This window comes from Thamnophis elegans, chromosome 7 (assembly GCF_009769535.1).
Source record: "Thamnophis elegans isolate rThaEle1 chromosome 7, rThaEle1.pri, whole genome shotgun sequence".
Lineage (NCBI taxonomy): Eukaryota > Metazoa > Chordata > Lepidosauria > Squamata > Colubridae > Thamnophis > Thamnophis elegans.
Genome location: NC_045547.1, coordinates 72,542,090 through 72,560,690, shown reverse-complemented (window position 1 = coordinate 72,560,690; position 18,601 = coordinate 72,542,090). Strand labels below are relative to the sequence as shown.

At 45.6% G+C, this 18,601-nt stretch overlaps 1 protein-coding gene across 1 annotated transcript in view; it reads right to left on the bottom strand.

The window, feature by feature from the left end:
- Window positions 1–4,563: 4,563 nt before the first annotated feature.
- The window catches only part of PRR5 (proline rich 5), a 67,913-nt gene continuing 53,875 nt past the window's right edge, over window positions 4,564–18,601 (bottom strand). The window contains exons 7-9 of the mRNA XM_032222144.1: window positions 15,462–15,602; window positions 9,453–9,591; window positions 4,564–6,478 (exon numbers count right to left, since the gene is read on the bottom strand). Of these exons, the coding sequence (XP_032078035.1) occupies window positions 5,940–6,478; window positions 9,453–9,591; window positions 15,462–15,602 (819 nt within the window). The 3' untranslated portion in view covers window positions 4,564–5,939. The remainder of the gene's footprint in view (window positions 6,479–9,452; window positions 9,592–15,461; window positions 15,603–18,601) is intronic.

The window sequence follows — 18,601 nt, the reverse complement described above, 5'->3', positions numbered from 1 at the left end:
GCCAGAAGTCCCTTTTTTTTCTCAACCTTGTAACTTTGGTCACTACAAGAACTGTTCTAAGTCGAGGACTACCTATGTCGGAGCTCTTAGGCTACCACAACAGATTCCGGATCGCCCCAGAGACTCAACGCTTGGCCCCTCCCGCATTTCTTTCTCCCTCCGCTTCGGTTTCACCTAGGTCCTTCTGGCCACCTTCCTAGACAGGGACGGGGGCTTTGACGCCCCCACCCCACGGAAGTGCCCTGTTCCTGGGGTCTCCCTCTGCCTTCTCGCACGGAGCACAAACACACACACACACGCGCGTTTCCTAAAAGCCCACGCAGAGCCAAGAGAGGCCGTGAAAGACCCTCCTCAGTCGTGTCCGCACTCGTCCGCCCCCCCCCCCCCAATTCCCCGCCGCCTCCCCGAAGCCGAGGCTCGTTCGCTGCCCGTCGCCGAAGACCAGCTAAGCCGCCCCGGCCAGGTAAGGCGCGGCGCCTTCTCTTACCTGCCCATCCGGGTGGGAGGAGGAAGCAGGCAGGGTCTGCTTCATGGGAATGAAGTCCCTGCTGGCGTGGAGGGAGAGGCGGGACGGCGGTGGCTCTGAGGGCGGGCCAAGCCAGGCCAGGTGAGGGCCACCTGTTTCACCTGCCGATGTCCTCTGCCCGGTGGAGGATTACCGGCCTTCCCGGCACGAGTTTGGGCTTGGTTTCTAGGAAAGCTTCCTCGAAGTCCAAAGGTGAGCTTTTGAGTTTCCCTTGCCTCGCTCAGGTGACAGCGCTTAACTCAGCAAGCTTAGGGGGATCAAAACCCCGATCAGTGCTGGAATGGGAATGGGAGACCACGAGGAAACCTTCAGGCTGGTAGAGGAATGGGAGACCACAAGGAAACCCTCAGGCTGGTTGAGGAATGGGAGACCACAAGGAAACCCTCAGGCTGGTAGAGGAATGGAAGACCACAAGGAAACCTTCAGGCAGGTAGAGGAATGGGAGACCACAAGGAAACCCTCGGGCTGGCAGAGGAATGGGAGACTACAAGGAAACCCTCAGGCTGGTAGAGGAATGGGAGACCACAAGGAAACCCTCGGGCTGGTTGAGGAATGGGAGACCACAAGGAAACCCTCAGGCTGGTAGAGGAATGGGAGACCACAGGGAAACCCTCAGGCTGGTAGAGGAATGGGAGACCACAAGGAAACCCTCAGGCTGGTAGAGGAATGGGAGACCACAAGGAAACCCTCAGGTTTTCTGGAGTGGTAGAGGTATATCTGGGTCAAATCTGGAGGCTTCCATTGCACCTAGTTTTTCTCTTCTGCACCAGGTGAAAATAATAGGGAAAATACTAGTGTACAGCGCTGTGGAGTTGCCATGGTAATGGCTTCATAGTACTCCACAAGGGGGCTCCCTCTGGTAAGGGGGAAAATCCAACATTAGAAATTGTGGCAACGTTCATGGAAGGGGGATTGGGATAAATAAATACCCAGCCAGCACCGGGCTATCAGCTAGTAATACCTGAAAGGCACTATGGAGCTGTTCCCTAGTGGCTCACACTGACTTAACATCTTGTTCTGGAGCCTCCTCAGAATGAGGTGTTGAAAACCAACTGGGATCTTAGGTTGGCATAATAGCAGTAGACTTATATACCGCTTCATAGGCCTTTCAGGCCTCTCTAAGCGGTTTACAGAGAGTCAGCATATTGCCCCCAACAATCTGGGTCCTCATTTTACCCACCTCGGAAGGATGGAAGGCTGAGTCAACCCTGAGCCGGTGAGATTTGAACCGCTGACCTGCTGATCTAGCAGTAGCCTGCAGTGCTGCATTTAACCACTGCGCCACCTTGGCATAAGAAACTGCACCAAGTGACACACACACACTGTCCACAAATCTACCAGGGAGCTGCCAGGCCGATATCTGCAAAACCTGGCAAGGAGTCTCGGAGAGTCATGAACCAATTAAGAGAACTAATTGTCTCCTGCAAACTCCACTCCCCTTTCGCTCCTCTTTTATTTCTTCTGGGAGAGTCATGAACCAATTAAGAAAACTAATTGTCTCCTGCAAACTCCACTCCCCTTTCGCTCCTCTTTTATTTCTTCTGGGAGAGTCATGAACCAATTAAGAGAACTAATTGTCTCCTGCAAACTCCACTCCCCTTTCGCTCCTCTTTTATTTCCTCTGGGAGTCATGAACCAATTAAGCAAATTAATTGTCTCCTGCAAACTCCACTCCCCTTTCGCTCCTCTTTTATTTCTTCTGGGAGAGTCATGAACCAATTAAGAGAACTAATTGTCTCCTGCAAACTCCACTCCCCTTTCGCTCCTCTTTTATTTCTTCTGGGAGAGTCATGAACCAATTAAGAGAACTAATTGTCTCCTGCAAACTCCACTCCCCTTTCGCTCCTCTTTTATTTCCTCTGGGAGTCATGAACCAATTAAGCAAATTAATTGTCTCCTGCAAACTCCACTCCCCTTTCGCTCCTCTTTTATTTCTTCTGGGAGAGTCATGAACCAATTAAGAAAACTAATTGTCTCCTGCAAACTCCACTCCCCTTTCGCTCCTCTTTTATTTCTTCTGGGAGAGTCATGAACCAATTAAGAGAACTAATTGTCTCCTGCAAACTCCACTCCCCTTTCGCTCCTCTTTTATTTCCTCTGGGAGTCATGAACCAATTAAGCAAATTAATTGTCTCCTGCAAACTCCACTCCCCTTTCGCTCCTCTTTTATTTCTTCTGGGAGAGTCATGAACCAATTAAGAAAACTAATTGTCTCCTGCAAACTCCACTCCCCTTTCGCTCCTCTTTTATTTCCTCTGGGAGTCATGAACCAATTAAGCAAATTAATTGTCTCCTGCAAACTCCACTCCCCTTTCGCTCCTCTTTTATTTCTTCTGGGAGAGTCATGAACCAATTAAGAGAACTAATTGTCTCCTGCAAACTCCACTCCCCTTTCGCTCCTCTTTTATTTCCTCTGGGAGTCATGAACCAATTAAGCAAATTAATTGTCTCCTGCAAACTCCACTCCCCTTTCGCTCCTCTTTTATTTCCTCTGGGAGGGGCCATTCATCGTCCACTTGTGGCCTTATTACTCCCAAGTCAACCCCTGTTCTTTAGCTATTCCCTTCGTCTGGCAACTCTGCGCATGCGCACACTGGGAACAAGCTCAAGTGTGGGGGCAGGGGGGACAGGCAGTTTTTTCACTAGCGCCCCCAGTGGTATGAACAACCTATGGAGTGAGGTTCACTTGACCCACGTTTTCCGATCTGCAAAGGCAGTCCAAATTATGTTCTGACAGATGTTTTGGTGCTTGTGATAGCTTTTAAAACTTTTTTTTAATTTGGATTATTTCATTTAGACAGTAGATTCAATGCAGATTCAATGCTATGAATTAAATATTGTGTTGTGCGTGTCTTGGCATTTTCTTCTGTTAATGTGCCTGTGCATTTTATTTACGCTGCTGTAAACCACTTTATCCACTGGAGGACCTACCATATGTAACACAAATAAATTAAGATGACATTGATAACGATCTTCTCTGATTTCTTTTATTTAAAAAAAAAACCCACTCTGGACACAGGCTCTCAACCAATCAGTAGCAAGCACATTATTTATTTAAATTAGTTTTACAAATTTCACTTGATTGGTGAAAGATATGTGGATGTACTGAGAATCATTAAAAAATAGTAGCTGCTATAAATCAATCAAATTCTATTATATATGGAACAACTTTTTAAAAATTAAAACCTCTTTTTTTCTTTTTCTTTCTTTTCTCTCTTTCTTTCTTTTCTCTCTTTTTCTTTCTTAGCCTATAGACACATTTTAACTTTTGAAGAGCAGGGTTTCGTTTTAAGGAATTGTTTGAAAGCCATGAAAATGGTTTTTAGCTTGATGAGAAATGTGGTTATTTAAAATATTAATTGCCATTAAGACAGTTTCCTAATTCAGAAATCTATCAAGGCAGTAATGAGGCAGAAAGAGCGTGTTTAAATGACATTTTCCCCCAATGTGAGCACTACACATGCATGTATGTGAAACACCGATGTGCAAATATGAATGACTGCTGATTAAGCACCACATAGACTATTTTCAAGTCCCCAAATACCACTTTTAAGCTTAAAGTTGTACACTTTTAAGCTTAAAGTTGTACACTTTAAGTACAATGGAGATCCATAAATAGCGTTTCAATCAGCAAGGCTCAAGTTCATCATGCTTAATTTCTCTCCTGGCTTTCACCGTGTCATGAGGTAACTCATTTTATCTGTATCCACCATGGTAGCTTGCCGTGAAGTCAGTTCATTTGGTCAACTGAGGCCTAGTAATATCCCAGATTTGCTTTTCTAAGTGTCCAAGCTGAGATTATCTCCTCCTTTATAGTGGTTCCCCCCCCCCCCAAATATTATCCTGTGCTCCCAAATCTTGCTCTTTCTGAAATTGGTCAGATCCAACTTGCCAAAAGTTCAGCTCTTTTTGTACATTCAATCTCTGGCTATGACACCATGAGGTAAGAGTAAAAAACACCCCAAAAGCAGAGGTGGTATTCAGCCAGTTCTGACCAGTTCTAGCGAACCGATAGCGGAAATTTTGAGTAGTTTGAAGAACCGGCAAATACCACCTCTGGCTGGCCATGCCCCCATCTATTCTCTGCCTCCCAAGTCCCAGCTGATTGGCTCGGTCTTTTGCCCCGCACAGAAGAACGGAGCTGGAAAGCAGGTTAGAGCGGTGGGGAGGGAATGAAGATTTTACAGCATCCTTCCCCTGCCACACCCACCAAGCCATGCCACGCCCGCGGAACCAGTGGTAATTTTTTTTAATCCCATCAGTGCCCAAAATGCTGTCCTTACTTAATTCCTGGAAAGGGGAACAATATAAAACAACTCTCAATTCTTGAGTAAATGAAAGGAGACGTTCAGAAGTTAACCCAGGAAGCTGTGAAACCCTCACGCTCTCTTGCAATGCCGTCCAATCAAAAGGAGAGAATTGGGTTTCCTCTTATTTCCAGCCCATCTGGTCCTCACAGACGATTTGACATTCTTTTCATTCCTGCTCAATCATTTCGATAAGGGTAAACTAGAATCGTCCAGCCACCGAGATCTGACAGAGGGGACTCCATGACTGCTGTGACTCTTCTACGTGTCCCAACAACAGAACTGTCTTCTCCTTTGAGAGAAGGGCTGCACAACAAGAGAGCCATTCTGAAAACTGGCCATGGCTGGGACAGCAGAGGCAAACAAGGAGGAGACTTTAAGACCTTTCTCCAGCGAAGTTGATGATGCCACCCTTGCTTTCACATGAGTGACTAGATACATGCAAGTGTGTACATATAGGTATGTACACACCTGTGCTAGTCTTAATTCATCACTCAATAGACCTGTGTTGCACTTGAGTGCCAAAGTCTGCCTATTTCCATCCCAAACTATCACACTGGGATTTTGGGGAAGTCATCCACGTTCTACTCTACACCAAGAGCATCCATTGGAAGAATAACTGGCAACTGACTTCCTGCTTCTTCTACTTGGCTGACTCCTGCAGGAAAGGAGAATTCTGAGGCAGGAGATACTAGGCAGTGAGCTGAACATACAAACTGGAAAAAACACTGGGAAAGAAGACAACAATGGGAGGCAAATCACATCCCTAGGAGGAGGGGGCACCTATGAAGGACCTTAAGGGAGGTTGAAGGCCAGACAGTATCTCAGGCTTGTTATCCTTTGGTTCAGTTCAACCTAGATGCACAACCTAAGCTCCATCGCTAGCCATAACTCAGCCTGGTCACGGATGGACAGTGTGTGACTTTATGAACCTAACCTAAACAGATGTAACCTGACCACAAGGATTCAGTGGCCGCCACCCTTTTCCCAAGCCAGGATAATCCTTATTTTCTCTGCGGTGAGATCATCCTCTTCATCTGGCTTGGAAGAGTAGGCTGTGCCCTTACTCCATGCACACACAAAGCCGGCGGACTTCCACGACTCCTTCAGACCATGCTTTGCCTGCTCACATCCATATTGTATCCCGGAGAGCCAGAGCTGTTTTGGCCGAAATCAATGAAAATCCCATCCGAATCGGAATCAATCGATTCTAAAATCTGGTCCACTATGTTCTCAGGGCTGGCTGTGGGAGCAATGGCGAGTAAATCCGAATCCCGGCCTAACTCAAAGGCCCTGGCCGGGTTTTCTGTGGGGTAGAAGAGTCCTTTGGATTGATCAGACACGCATTGCATCGAACCAGCAGAAATCCTCTCCTGTTCTCCTGCCGGCAGGATCTTCATGGTGAGCATGGAGCTCTTGGATCCACTGTCTGTGATGGTCGTGAGATTGGAGTAGCCCGGCATCTCACCGCAGGAGGTCATTTCTGAAACCGAATGTCGTCGGATGCCGGAGCTGTTGGCAGTGGCGCCTTCTGTCTCATACTCGGCTACGGGAGTCAACAAAGGATTGTTGTAACTTTTGGATCTCACCACTGGATTCTTAGCAAGAATATCCCCTGATTTAGAGCGCCGAAAGAAGCGTTTTTCTGTTAACAAACACAGAGAACAATTAAAACCTTCGCACTGTCCCTACCTGACAACTAACCCACCACAGAAGGTCTGTGCCCAGGTATTTGGACGGTGATTTCAAATCAGTATGTGAACTTCCTTTTCTTACATTTGGCTTTATTTTTTTCCTGGTCATACAACTCCCCTGTGGCTGTTTGTACGACTGTCTCCCTGTTCTGACCAAGGCTTCCCAAGAGCATGAAGCAAACTCCTGGTCCCGACTAAAACCCCTTTTATTAATTGACTGTGAATTCTGCTCATTCACATCCAGCAAAGTCTTTCAAGGGAGGATTTACAGTCACAGGCCTTATCTGGCTTGGAGAGCTGCCAGGCCAATATCTGCAAAACTTGGCAAGGAGCCTCGGAGAGTCACAAACCAATTAAGTGAACTAATTGTCTCCTGCAAACTCCACTCCCCTTTTGCTCTTCTTTTATTTCCTCTGGGAGGGGCCATTCATCATCCACCTGTGGCCTTACTCCCAAGTTGACCCCTCTTCTTTAGCTGTTCCCTTCGTCTGGCAACTCTGCGCATGTGCACATTGGGAACAGGCTCCAGCTGTTCATCTGCCTCACTGATGTCTGACTCCGAAGGCAGCTGATAACTGGCATATGACTCTGCCACCCTCTCTGCCTCTGACACAGAGCCCTCATCAGAGCCTTCCCCAGACTCCAGGACTGGCCCATGTTCCTCCCCAACCTCCTCACTTTCCGAATCTGCTTCCAGATCCACTGGCCTCTAGTGGGCCACAACACTCCCTTGGGTATGAATCGAAAGGAAGTCTCCTCTTATCTTTGCTTCCCAGGACTTCTGTAGATCAGTACTGTCTACAATCCAAACCTCTATTAATTTTTGTGCTCTTCTAATAGAAGCTTGGTGTTGCTGTCTATTAGAGCAGGAATCATTAACTTCACTTTCTTATTATTAGCTCACTTGTAAACGTTATCCTATTCTTCCATGAAGGAACACATCATTTTGGTAGCTTCCAATCCAGAAACTGGTGGTGTACAACATCCACACCATATCAGGAATTCTTTCAGGTTGGCCACGAGATGGCACTAGCTTAATACTTTACTTTTCCTGGAACAACGTTAGATCTTTGGTGGCTGAGATGTTTGCAAAAAGACGTAAAAACAGACTATGCAGCCAAAGATTTAACGGAGAGGCATTTTGGGCTTTCTTCTCTTCTACATTCTCCCTTGTAACCTGCTTTTTCTCCTTATCTCATGCAATCTACACGAGAAGTTAATACAAGTGTGCAGGTTTGTATATATCTATCACCTTGGAGAATCCCCGATAAAGAAGATAAAATTGTCCCAAGAAAGAGATGTGTGCTATTTTTTTTTTGACCCCTCTTTTATTCCATACTCCCTCCTCCTGTCTTTTCCTCAAACAACATCCCAGTGAGACAGGTTGATCCAAAACAGAGCGACTAACCCAATATTGTACAGGGAATTTTTGTGGTTGATGATGATGATTAGAATCTGAGTTTCCCTACTCCCAGTCCCTACTTTCTCTGCTCCACTCTGATTCTTGGACTGGGGGGAAAAGATTGACCCCAAATCACCAGGGAGCCTCTGTGCCAGGGGTGGGTTCTGGCAGCCCCTACTGCCGGTTCGCTCGTGGGCGCATTGCGCATGGTTGATGCGCAGTACAATAAAAATTGTTCTGCACATGGGCAGAAGCCAAAAACAAGATGGCAGCACCTACAGCACTACCAGAACCAGTTCAGGAGCATGGCAGGCCTGGGTCACTGCTGGTTCCAGCGACCCAGGCCGCCAAACTACTACTGGTTCAGCCGAACCAGTCTGAACTGGTAAGAACCCACCACTGATCTTTGCCTAAGTAGGGATGAGAACTTGGGCTTTCTTGCTCCTAGTTCAATGCCTTTACCGCTGGCTCTTGGGCTGGGAGAGAGAGAGAGAGAGAGAGAGACCTTGGATCAAAGTCCCACAGAAATTTTACAGGGCTGAAAGAGGATTGGAGCAAAGAGTTCTGGGTCCAATCCTCTTTCAGCTCTGTAAAATTTCTGTGGGACTTTGATCTCCTTGCTCTTAATCCAACACTTTCATCACTATGGAGCAGAGGTGAGATTCACTTACCTTCCCTACCGGTTTGCAAATATGAGCGTGCTTGCTTGCACCTCATCCGTACATGCGCATTATGTCGGGGCGGGGGTGGGGGCGGAGCCTCCCGCAGCTATCACTATTGGTTCGCCTGAACCGGAGAAAACCGGCTGAATACCACTTCTGCTATGGAGTATCCCTCTTCCATTTGGAAAGCCTAGTTAGTCAATTCTACAGTCCATCATCCTTCCTGGACAGAACGTTTACACTCCAGGCACTGCAGAGTGATTTTCACCCGCTTCACAAAGGTGAAGAAGCCAGTGTATGGAATCAGGAAGTAGGCTCCAGGGTATTTTCTGATATATATTAAGTATTTGATAAGAAAGCTACTATCTCTAAAGGTAGTTGCCCTATTAATTCTGTAACAAGCCTTGGGAGGTGACCCTGGTGAAGAATTGGGTGCCATATACCCTGTTTCCCTGAAAATAAAACCTCCCCGGATAATAAGCCCAATCGGGCTTTTGAGCGCCTGTGCTAAAATCAGCCCTCCCTGAAAATATTGCAACACAGCAGCAGCCATGAGGTGACCACGCTCGCCCCTCCCCCCTGCATCTCAAAAAGAATAAGACCTCCCTAAAAATAAGGCCAAGCGCTTATTTCGGGGGTCAAAAGAAAATAAGACCCTGCCTTATTTTCAAGGAAACATGGTATACAGGCTGTCAGATTACTATTACACAGAATTAATAAATTGTTTTCTGTACGTTTATCACTGTGCTGTTTAATTTTTATGGTACTTATTTTCAGCTGCAGAGGGATCTACCACTGGTGGCTGGGAGTCACACAGATAAAGAGGATATGCTGTCATTGGCCAAGCTCTAGAAGTATTACCTAAAATGCAGGAAGAGTGAGTGAGAGCGCCATCACTGGAGTACAAACCGTATGTCCCCAAGTAAGGGGAAACAACCTTCTGTAAGAGAGTTTCCAACTTCAAGTAATCTTCAGTAACTCCTTTTGATTCATGAACACCCTGAAAAACCAAAAAGAACAACACTGCTTCAAAATTTTTTTTTTACTGTAATCAGTATAACCTGTTGGATTGACATGAATGGAGGGTGCAGAGTTGGTGTTAGATTAGTTTGGAACTGGGGCTGTTAATACCACTTTATAATGCCTTGGTAAGGCCACACTTGGAATCCTGCATTCAGTTTTGGTCGCCATAGTGTAAAAAAGATGTGGAGACTTTAGAAAGAGTGCAGAGAAGAGCAAGAAAGATGATTAGGGGACTGGAGGCTAAAACATCTGAAGAACGGTTGCAGGAACTGGGTATGTCTAGTTTAATGAAAAGAAGAACTAGGGGAGACATGATAGCAGTTTCCGATATCTCAGGGGCTGCCACAAAGAAGAGGGAGTCAATCTATTCTCCAAAGCACCTGAGGGTAGGACAAGAAGCAATGGGTGGAAACTAATCAAGGAGAGAAGCAACTTAGAACTGAGGAGAAATTTCCTGACAGTTAGAATAATTAATCAGTGGAACAACTTGCCTCCAGAAGTTGTGAATGCTCCAACACTGGAAGTTTTTAAGAAGATGTTAGTTAACCATTTGTCTGAAATGTATATATAGGGTTTCCTGTCTAAGCAGGTAGTTGTACTAGAGGACCTCCAAGGTCCCTTCAACTCTGTTATTCTATTTTATTCTATTCTATCTTGGAGACCTCTTAAGATGATCTAGATTGATATGGATATTTTGTATCTCCAGGTTAAGAAGATTCCTTTCAAGTTACCCACCTTACTAAGGATAGCTATATCATTTTGTGCCTCTATATCCTTAATTCTTTGGGCAAATTAAAATAGCAACTTCACAAATGATACAACACAGGTTTGGAAATATAAAAGGGGTATGTGTCATGCAACTGGGATCTCTCCCCCCCCACACACACACCCTCTACTAGGATGTCTCTGTTAGTAGAGAGTCCCCTGAACAAAAAAGCAGGAAACTGGGTGAAAAGGAGCCAGGAATTCCGAAAGCTAGAGCTTTAACAGAATTGTGCTTTCCTTTTCAGGCTCTCCCCTTCTTCTGCTGTTTCCCCCTTTTTTTGTAACCTCTGATCGGAACAGGGGAGGACGGCATCATTAAAGAAGAAAAAGGCAGGGGGGCAGGAAGGGCTGGATTAAAGCAGCCCAAACGGAGCCAATTTGAAGAGGATGGAGGTGGAAAGAGAGGCAATCCAGAAAAAAGCAGATAGAAGAGAGGGAAATGGCACCGGCCCAGTTAAAACCAATCCAGTGGGATGAATTCTATGCTCATCCATCCGGAGGGGCCGCTGTCAGAGAAAGCAATTTAAGTGCAAGTTACGGGTCAGGAATATTCCCTGCGTGATGCTGCACCAAGCTTAAGAGTTCGTTACTATTTGTGAGCAGCACAAAGCAAGAGAGGAGTCTGCTCAGAATGACCCCCACATTCTGCAGCCAGAGCTTTCTCCTTCTTGCATCTCAAGCAGGAACCAGCGTGGGGACTCTTGTTCTGCTGCTCCCCAGGACGTGCCCTGCATCCCTCCTCACTCCCCAGATGGAGAGGCCCTCAAATCAACCTCCCTGTGTGTCTGTGTGTCCCCTTGGAGGGATTAAAAAAAGGCCCAATGGCAGCTGTGACCATGTGATAGACGCTCCCCTCCCTTTTAACATGCATTTTGACAATTTACGACCCTCTGAACTTCCTTCACCTGCTTTGGCCCTCTTTGCCTTGGGAAGCACACAGGAATTTTTAAAAACTTTAAAACAATTGCTGCCAGCCTGCCTTCCATCGAGGACCTGTACACGGCACGAGTCAAAAAGAGGACTGTGAAACTATCTGCAGACCCCTCACATCCTGGATATAAATTGTTTCAACTCCTACCCTCAAAACGACACTATAGGGCACTGCACGCCAGAACAACTAGACACAAGGACAGGTTTTCCCCAAATGCCATCACTCTGCTAAACAAATAATTCCCTCACCACTGTCAAACCATTCACTAAGGGTGCATTACTATTACTATTAAGTCTTCTCATCACTCCTATCATCCATCTCCTCCCACTTATCACTGTATGACTGTAACTTTGTTGCTTGTATCCTTACAATTTATATTGACAGTTTCCTAGTATGATTTGATTGCTTATTTGTACCCGATGACTATCATTAAGTGTTGTACCTTATGATGCGTGACGAACGTATCTTTTCTTTTTAGGTACACTGAGAGCATCTGCACCAAAGACAATTTCCTTGTGTGTCCAATCACACTTGGCCGATAAAGAATTCTGTTCTGTTCTGTTTTATTCTACTAATTTTCCCATGACGCTCTATGGATTTTTAAAAAAATATTTTTGGTGCTATGATTGGCTTTCTACTATTCCATATTGATCACTAGTGGCAAATTTTATAGGATTGTGGAAATCCCTCAGGATGAAGAGGCCAAATTTAAATGGCACTTTAAAGAAACAATCTTGAAGCAGCAAGTTTATCAAAAAATAAAACTTCTCCACATACTTCACTCCTTCATGACAGATATTTTAGGTGAGATTTTCAAATTGTAAGCAAATTGATTCCCCTCCGCCAGTTTTCATTCATTATGATATACAGGAATTTGTAATAGTTTTGTTTCATTGGAAAACTATCAAATATTCTGGGAACTTTCGGCTGCTATAAAATGTGGCGTAAATTTTAAATTGCAATGGAGATAATTAATACATTTATTTCTTTGTATACGCACACATTTGTTTGGGCCTCCCAGCAATGTTTAACAGCCAGAGAAGCCTCTTACATCATGTTGTCTCAAATGCTGTGTAATCTACTTTGGATGCCTCACCCATTTCCTAGAAGATAATTGAAGAGCTTCCCCAGGCAGGCTGGTGCCTGGAAAGCTGATTTTATGAACAACTCAAAAGTTCCCCGTCCAGGAATGCCATTCCTTGGGGTAGGTGTTAATAAGCAGATGGCGGAAGGACTGAAAACCATGGGGCTGATCAGAGCTGCCATTTAAGGGGAGAAAGACCAAGTGCAACGGATGCCACATTCATGTGTCTTTTGCGTCATCAGTGCAAAAAAAAAAAAAGTGGTTTGGAAAGCAAGCCCCCCTTGATGTCTCTATGAAGATTCCCAAGTCATCCAAGTGATGGTTGTCCCAAAGGTGCTTTTTCAAAATGCAAGTGGACTTTGTTTTTCCCGACAGACATTTTGCTTCCCACCCAAGAAGCTTCTTCACTTCTGACTGAATGGTGGGAGGATGGAAGGATTTATATGATTTATATTATTTGCGGTCAGCTGGCCATTAGCATTCTTTCTGAGAGTCTTTGGGGTTTATCTATGCCAGGGATGGCTAACCTTTTTGTCCTTGCATGCCGAAATCCGTGACCTGACAAATGCGCGCCCGACAAAACCGCGGCGATAAAACCATGACGTCGACAGCGTGCCCAGAAAGGCGCGTCGACAAAAGAGCGCCGACAGATGCGCGATTACGGTTAAGGGTTAGGGTAAGGGTTAGGTTTAGGGTTAGGTTTAGAGCGCGCTTCTGTCGGCGCGCTGTTGTCGGCACGCTTCTGCACTCCTTCATCGGTGTGGTTTCGAACTCGCATTTTTTTCCCAGCGGTTTTGTCGGCGCGCTTTTGTGGAGCGCACATTTGTCAGTAAACCCTGAAATCACGTGCGTGCCCATACCCACAATGCAGTGCACCCTGGCCTGCCTGTGCATGCGTGCATGTCCCCTGCCCCCACTCATACACATGTTTCTCTGTGCATGCAGCAAACCCCCCCCCCCCTTACGGTCTGTTTTGGGCCTAGCAGGCCTCCCTGAAGCCTTATGCGACCAAAAACAGGCCATGGGAGGGCTGTCCCACACACTCCCCCTGCCCCCTGAATACACATGCAACCCCCCTGCCGCATGTGTGGCAGAGACCCAAAAATCAGCTGGCCAACGGGAGGTGCATGTACATACGTGGTGGAACTGAGCTGGGCGATGGCTCGTGCCCACAGAGAGGGCTCCGCCTGCAACCTGTGGCACGTGTGCCATAGATTCGCCATCATGGATTTATGCCCTCAGGGTCACCTGAATAGTGCAAATGGGTATGGAAACTTCTTGGAACTGCCGTCTACATTAAGACTAAACAGTCCTCTCTCAACAGAGGGGGAGGGATACGGCACCACCTACCTCCTGTTTACAACACCGTCCTTTCAGCAGTTCCAAAAAGCTTCCTACACCCATTTGCACTGTTCAGTGACTCTGAGGGGACAGATAAACCTCCAGGTGGCCTCAATGACTCTCAGAAAGAATGCAAATGACCAGATGACTGCAAGGATCCTTCCATCATCCACCATTTAGTCTGAACTGAAGAAGCTTCTTGGATGAGAAGCAAAATGTCTTCAAGGAAAAACAAAGCCCAGTTGCCCTTTTGAAAAAGTGCTTTGGGGCCCTTTTGGTGTATTTATATATTATGTTTTTATGTTCCTATCTTCTATTCAGGAGCTCAAAGTGGCATTCATAGAGCTTCTTCCCCAAGTTTCTCAACTACAATCACTCTTTGAGAGAAGGGCTGGTCCATGTATCTCCCTGCTCCTACGCTCTCTAATAGCTAAATCCAGGACAGCAGGAATAATAGCAATAGCACTTAGACTTATACACTGCTTTACAGTGCTTTACAGCCCTCTCTAAGTGGTTTACAGAATCAGCATATTGTCCCCAACAATCTAGGTCCTCATTTTACCGACCTCGGAAGGATGGAAGGCTGAGTCAACCTTGAGCCGGTGAGAATCGAACTGCTGGCAGTCACAGAATTAGCCTGCAATATTTCATTCTAAGCACTGCACCACCACGGTTTTTAAATAAAACTAGACAAAGGTTCTCTCCCTCCGTCAAGGAAAGCATTTAAAAAGATATGTTCACTTTCAGTTTGACATATAAAATATTCTACTGATATAATTCCACCCAGGAGCATCCATGAAGAAAGAAAAAAAAAAAGAACTCAAGATGTAACTGGACCTGCAATTACGGCTGTAATTCATGAAGGTTGTTAAGCAGGTCAGCGTATGACCACATCCAATTTTGCAACCTTTTTATTGCAGCAGTTGTTAAACAAAGGTGGCCGCTCTACCGTAGTGGGATTAAAAAGAAATTACTACTGGTTCTGTGGGAGTGGCTTGGTGGGCATGGCGCGGCTTGGTGGGTGCGGCTTGGTGGGTGTGGTGGGAGAAGGCTATTGTAAAATCCCCATTTCCTCCTTGCTCCAGGGGAAGATTACTGCAAAATCCCCATTTCCTCCCGATCAGCTGGGACTCGGGAGGCAGATAATAGAGGGGGGCGGGGCCAGCCAGAGGTGGTATTTACCAGTTCTCCCAACTATTCAAAATTTCCGCTACCAGTTCTCCAGAACTGGTCAGAGTCTGCTGAATACCACCTCTGCTGCTCTAAAGCAAACACTATGGCCATTAAGCAAATCCATTGTTCGCTAGGTGGCAGGTTTTGTGGGGGGGTTTACAAGAAACTGGAAGCAGATACCAGTTTCTAGCAAAAAAAAAGGTTATGAAGGGCAGTCACATGATTGGGACCCTTCAAATGGCCATAAAAGCAGTCTGGTTGCAGAGCACCCAAAATGCTGATTGTGGTGTATATGTGTGTATTCCAATCGGAACTTCAAATCTGGATCCTAAGTACCATTTCTATTATCTGTTGTAGCTTCAAATGGTCACTAAGTGAATGATCATATGTCAAGAACTTCCTGTACCCAGCATATGCATAGCATGTAAAAGAGAGGCCAGCCTTTGCATTCGTGAGGGCCTTCTTGGCTTTCTAGCCCGCCTGCTTCATCTACCACTCGAAAGCCTACAATTCAGTAAGTGCACGCCAAAGAATGTGCCAGAAAAATCCATACCTGTAGGATGAGTAACATTTGGACAATTGAAGGCGGAATCCTCGCGCGGGAACGGGACAAAGAGTCTTCCAGTTTTATATTGAGTGTTATAATATTTCTGAAGTGCAACAGGGCCAGCTGACGGACAGGGGGCTCCTTCCCCTGCAGGAAACAAAGAAATGTTTTTAGTTACCATATTTTTCGGAGTATAAGATGCATTTTTCCCCTCAAGAAAGAGGCTGAAAATCTGGGTGCGTCTTATACACTGAATAAAGCATTTTTTGCCTTCTGAAACCCCGCCCCTTCACCAAAACGGCCATGCATAGCTCTAGGAGGTTTCAAGAGTGCTCCTAGGGAGGGCAGAAATGATGGAAAAAATGGGCCTTTTTTGCTCGTTTTTGCGCCCCCCCCCAACCCCCAGGAGCACTCTACGAGCCTCCTAAAGGCTATTCAAGCCCTTTTTTTTAAAAAAAAAAAAATGGGGACGTTTTTTGCAAAAAACGTGCCGTTTTTGGGAGGTCTGCAGAGTGCAAAAACTTTTTTTAAAATTTGCCTCTTCAAAATCTTGGTGCGTCTTATACTCTGGTGCGTCTTATACTCCGAAAAATACAGCATTTGTAGACTCTTGTAGATTTGAAATGCAAGAAGCCTTTTGCTTGATTGACATGGAGTGATCTAGAGCAGGGGCCTCCACATTGGCAACTCTAAGCCTGGTGGACTTCCAATTCCCAGAATTCCCCAACCAGCAAAGCAATGTCACACAGAGCACGTTAAAGTTAAAGCAGCGTTTTTCAGAATATGTTTCTGAGTTAGGATTGAATGGGAAACCATTGAGAAATCCCAGCACTGGAGAATGATGGACTGGGAAGTTGGGAAAAAAGAAAGCATAGCAGGCAACGCATACTGTTGCCAAAAAATACACAAATGTGTCCACGAAGTTAATAAGTCAGACTCAACTCAAGATTGTCCTTTGCACCTTGTAATAGCAGTTTTAATTATGAATTCCATGGCAAGGCCGGGGTGAAATTAGAGGTTAATGTTATGGAAGTACAAAGTTCTATGAAATGTAAGTCAAAAACAGAGATTCAGGTTAGGAGGGAAAATCAGAATTTATTCTGTGAATACACATTGCAGAATAGCTTATTCTGTAGAGAAATAGGAAAACAGTTAAGAACTCTAGAAATTTTAATTTCTTTTTCTGACTATGTTTTTAACTCGTCTGTCTTTAGTGATTATTGTCTTTACATTTGTGTCTTAGGTACTGAGTTGCTTCTAAATCACAGAAGTTTAGCATTATTTTGGGATTACGCATTTCCTCTCCCTGGGCCATTTTCAATTGGAAGTTTAAAGAGAGATTAATAGAGTTGGAAGGGACCTTGTAGGTCATCTTCTCCAACCCTCTGCCCAAGCAGGAGACCCTACATCATTTTTGACAGGTTTGATTTTGATTTGATTTTATTAATATTTGTAGGCCGCCCTTTTCCCTGAGGGGACTCAGGGCGGCTCACATAAAATCAGGGAGGGGGAATAACAAAACAATGACAAAGACACATATAATAAAAGTAATAAGCAACATACATTCATCATTCGGGAGGGGCGGCTATCCTTGTCCCCAGGCCTGACGGGCTAGCCAGTTCTTAAGGGCTGTGCGGAAGGCCTGGACGGTGGCGAGGGTACGAATCTCCACGGGGAGCTCGTTCCAAAGGGTCGGGGCAACTACTGAGAAGGCCCTCCTCCTTGTGGTTGCCAGCCGGCACTGGCTGGCCGATGGAATACGGAGGAGGCCCAACCTGTGAGATCTAATTGGTCGCAGGGAGGTAATTGGCAGAAGGCGGTCTCTCAAGTATCCGGATCCACTACCATGTAGGGCTTTATGGGTGACTAATAGCACCTTGAAGCGCATCCGGAGATCCACAGGTAGCCAACGCAGCTCGCGGAGGATAGGTGTTATGTGGGTGAACAGGGGTGGGTGGCAGTCAAGTCTCTTCTTGAAAGCCTCCAGTGATGAAGCTCCCACAACTTCTGAGGGCAAGCTGTTCCATTGGTTGATTGTTCTCACTGTCACAAAATTTCTCCTTATTTCCAGATTGAATCTCTCCTTGATCAATTTCCATTCATTATTTCTTGCCTGGCCTTCAGGTGCTTTGGAAAATAGCTTGACCCCCTCCTCTCTGTGGCAGCCCCTTACATATTGAAGACTGTTATCATGTCTCCCCTGGTCCTTCTCTTCAATAGACCAGTTCCTGCAACCATTCATCGTATGTTTTAGTCTCCAGCTGCCTAATCATCCTGGTTGCTCTTCTCTGCACATTTTCTAGAGTCTCAACATATTTTTATAGTGTGGTGACCAAAACTTGATGCAGTATTCTAGGTATGGTTCTTCTACAGTGCTGCGATTTGAGCAGCCCTATGCTGCATTTGAATTCTTTCACTACAGATTGTGGTGAACATACTAGTTAACATTTTAAAAGAGTGTTTAGCTTTTCTTTTTCTCAGTTTTTAAAATCAAAGTTTGATTCTATTTACCGTATTTTTCGGAGTATAACACGCTTTGGAGTATAAGACGCACCTTGGTTTTTGGGGAAGAAAATAAGAAAAAACAAATTCTGCCTCTGCCTACCAGTATCCATGGCATTCATCTGGCTAGCGTCCTGTCAGTGTGTGAGAGAGTTGAGGGCTATTTGGAAACAAACAGTATTTGCTGTGTGAGCAATAAGGAAGGGGACAGCAAGGAGCCTGGGCGTGGCTTGTTCTGTACTAAAACTGCATGCTGTGCTGATCTCTGAAACTGAAACTGAAACGCCTCTGCTATTGTATACAAAGAGAAGTTATTGAATCCTGCTGAATCAGTTACTTGTGTGTGCTTTCTGGATGCGATTGCTGCTGCAAACTCTGACATGTCCTTGCAGCAAATAGCGAACAGCCAGGTCAGATTCAGCACATTATTGCAGCATGATTCACCACGAGCAGCTGATTGGTGGGTGGATCAGCCTCCCGGAATCCCCCCAATCAGCTGTTCCAGACTGTAGGGATTGCCACAGACCATCGCCTCCTCCGTGCCTCGTGTTTTTAGCTACATTCAGTGTATAAGACGCACTCAAATTTTCACCCTCTTTTAGGGGGGGGGAGTGCGTCTTATACTCTGAAAAATACAGTCCCTC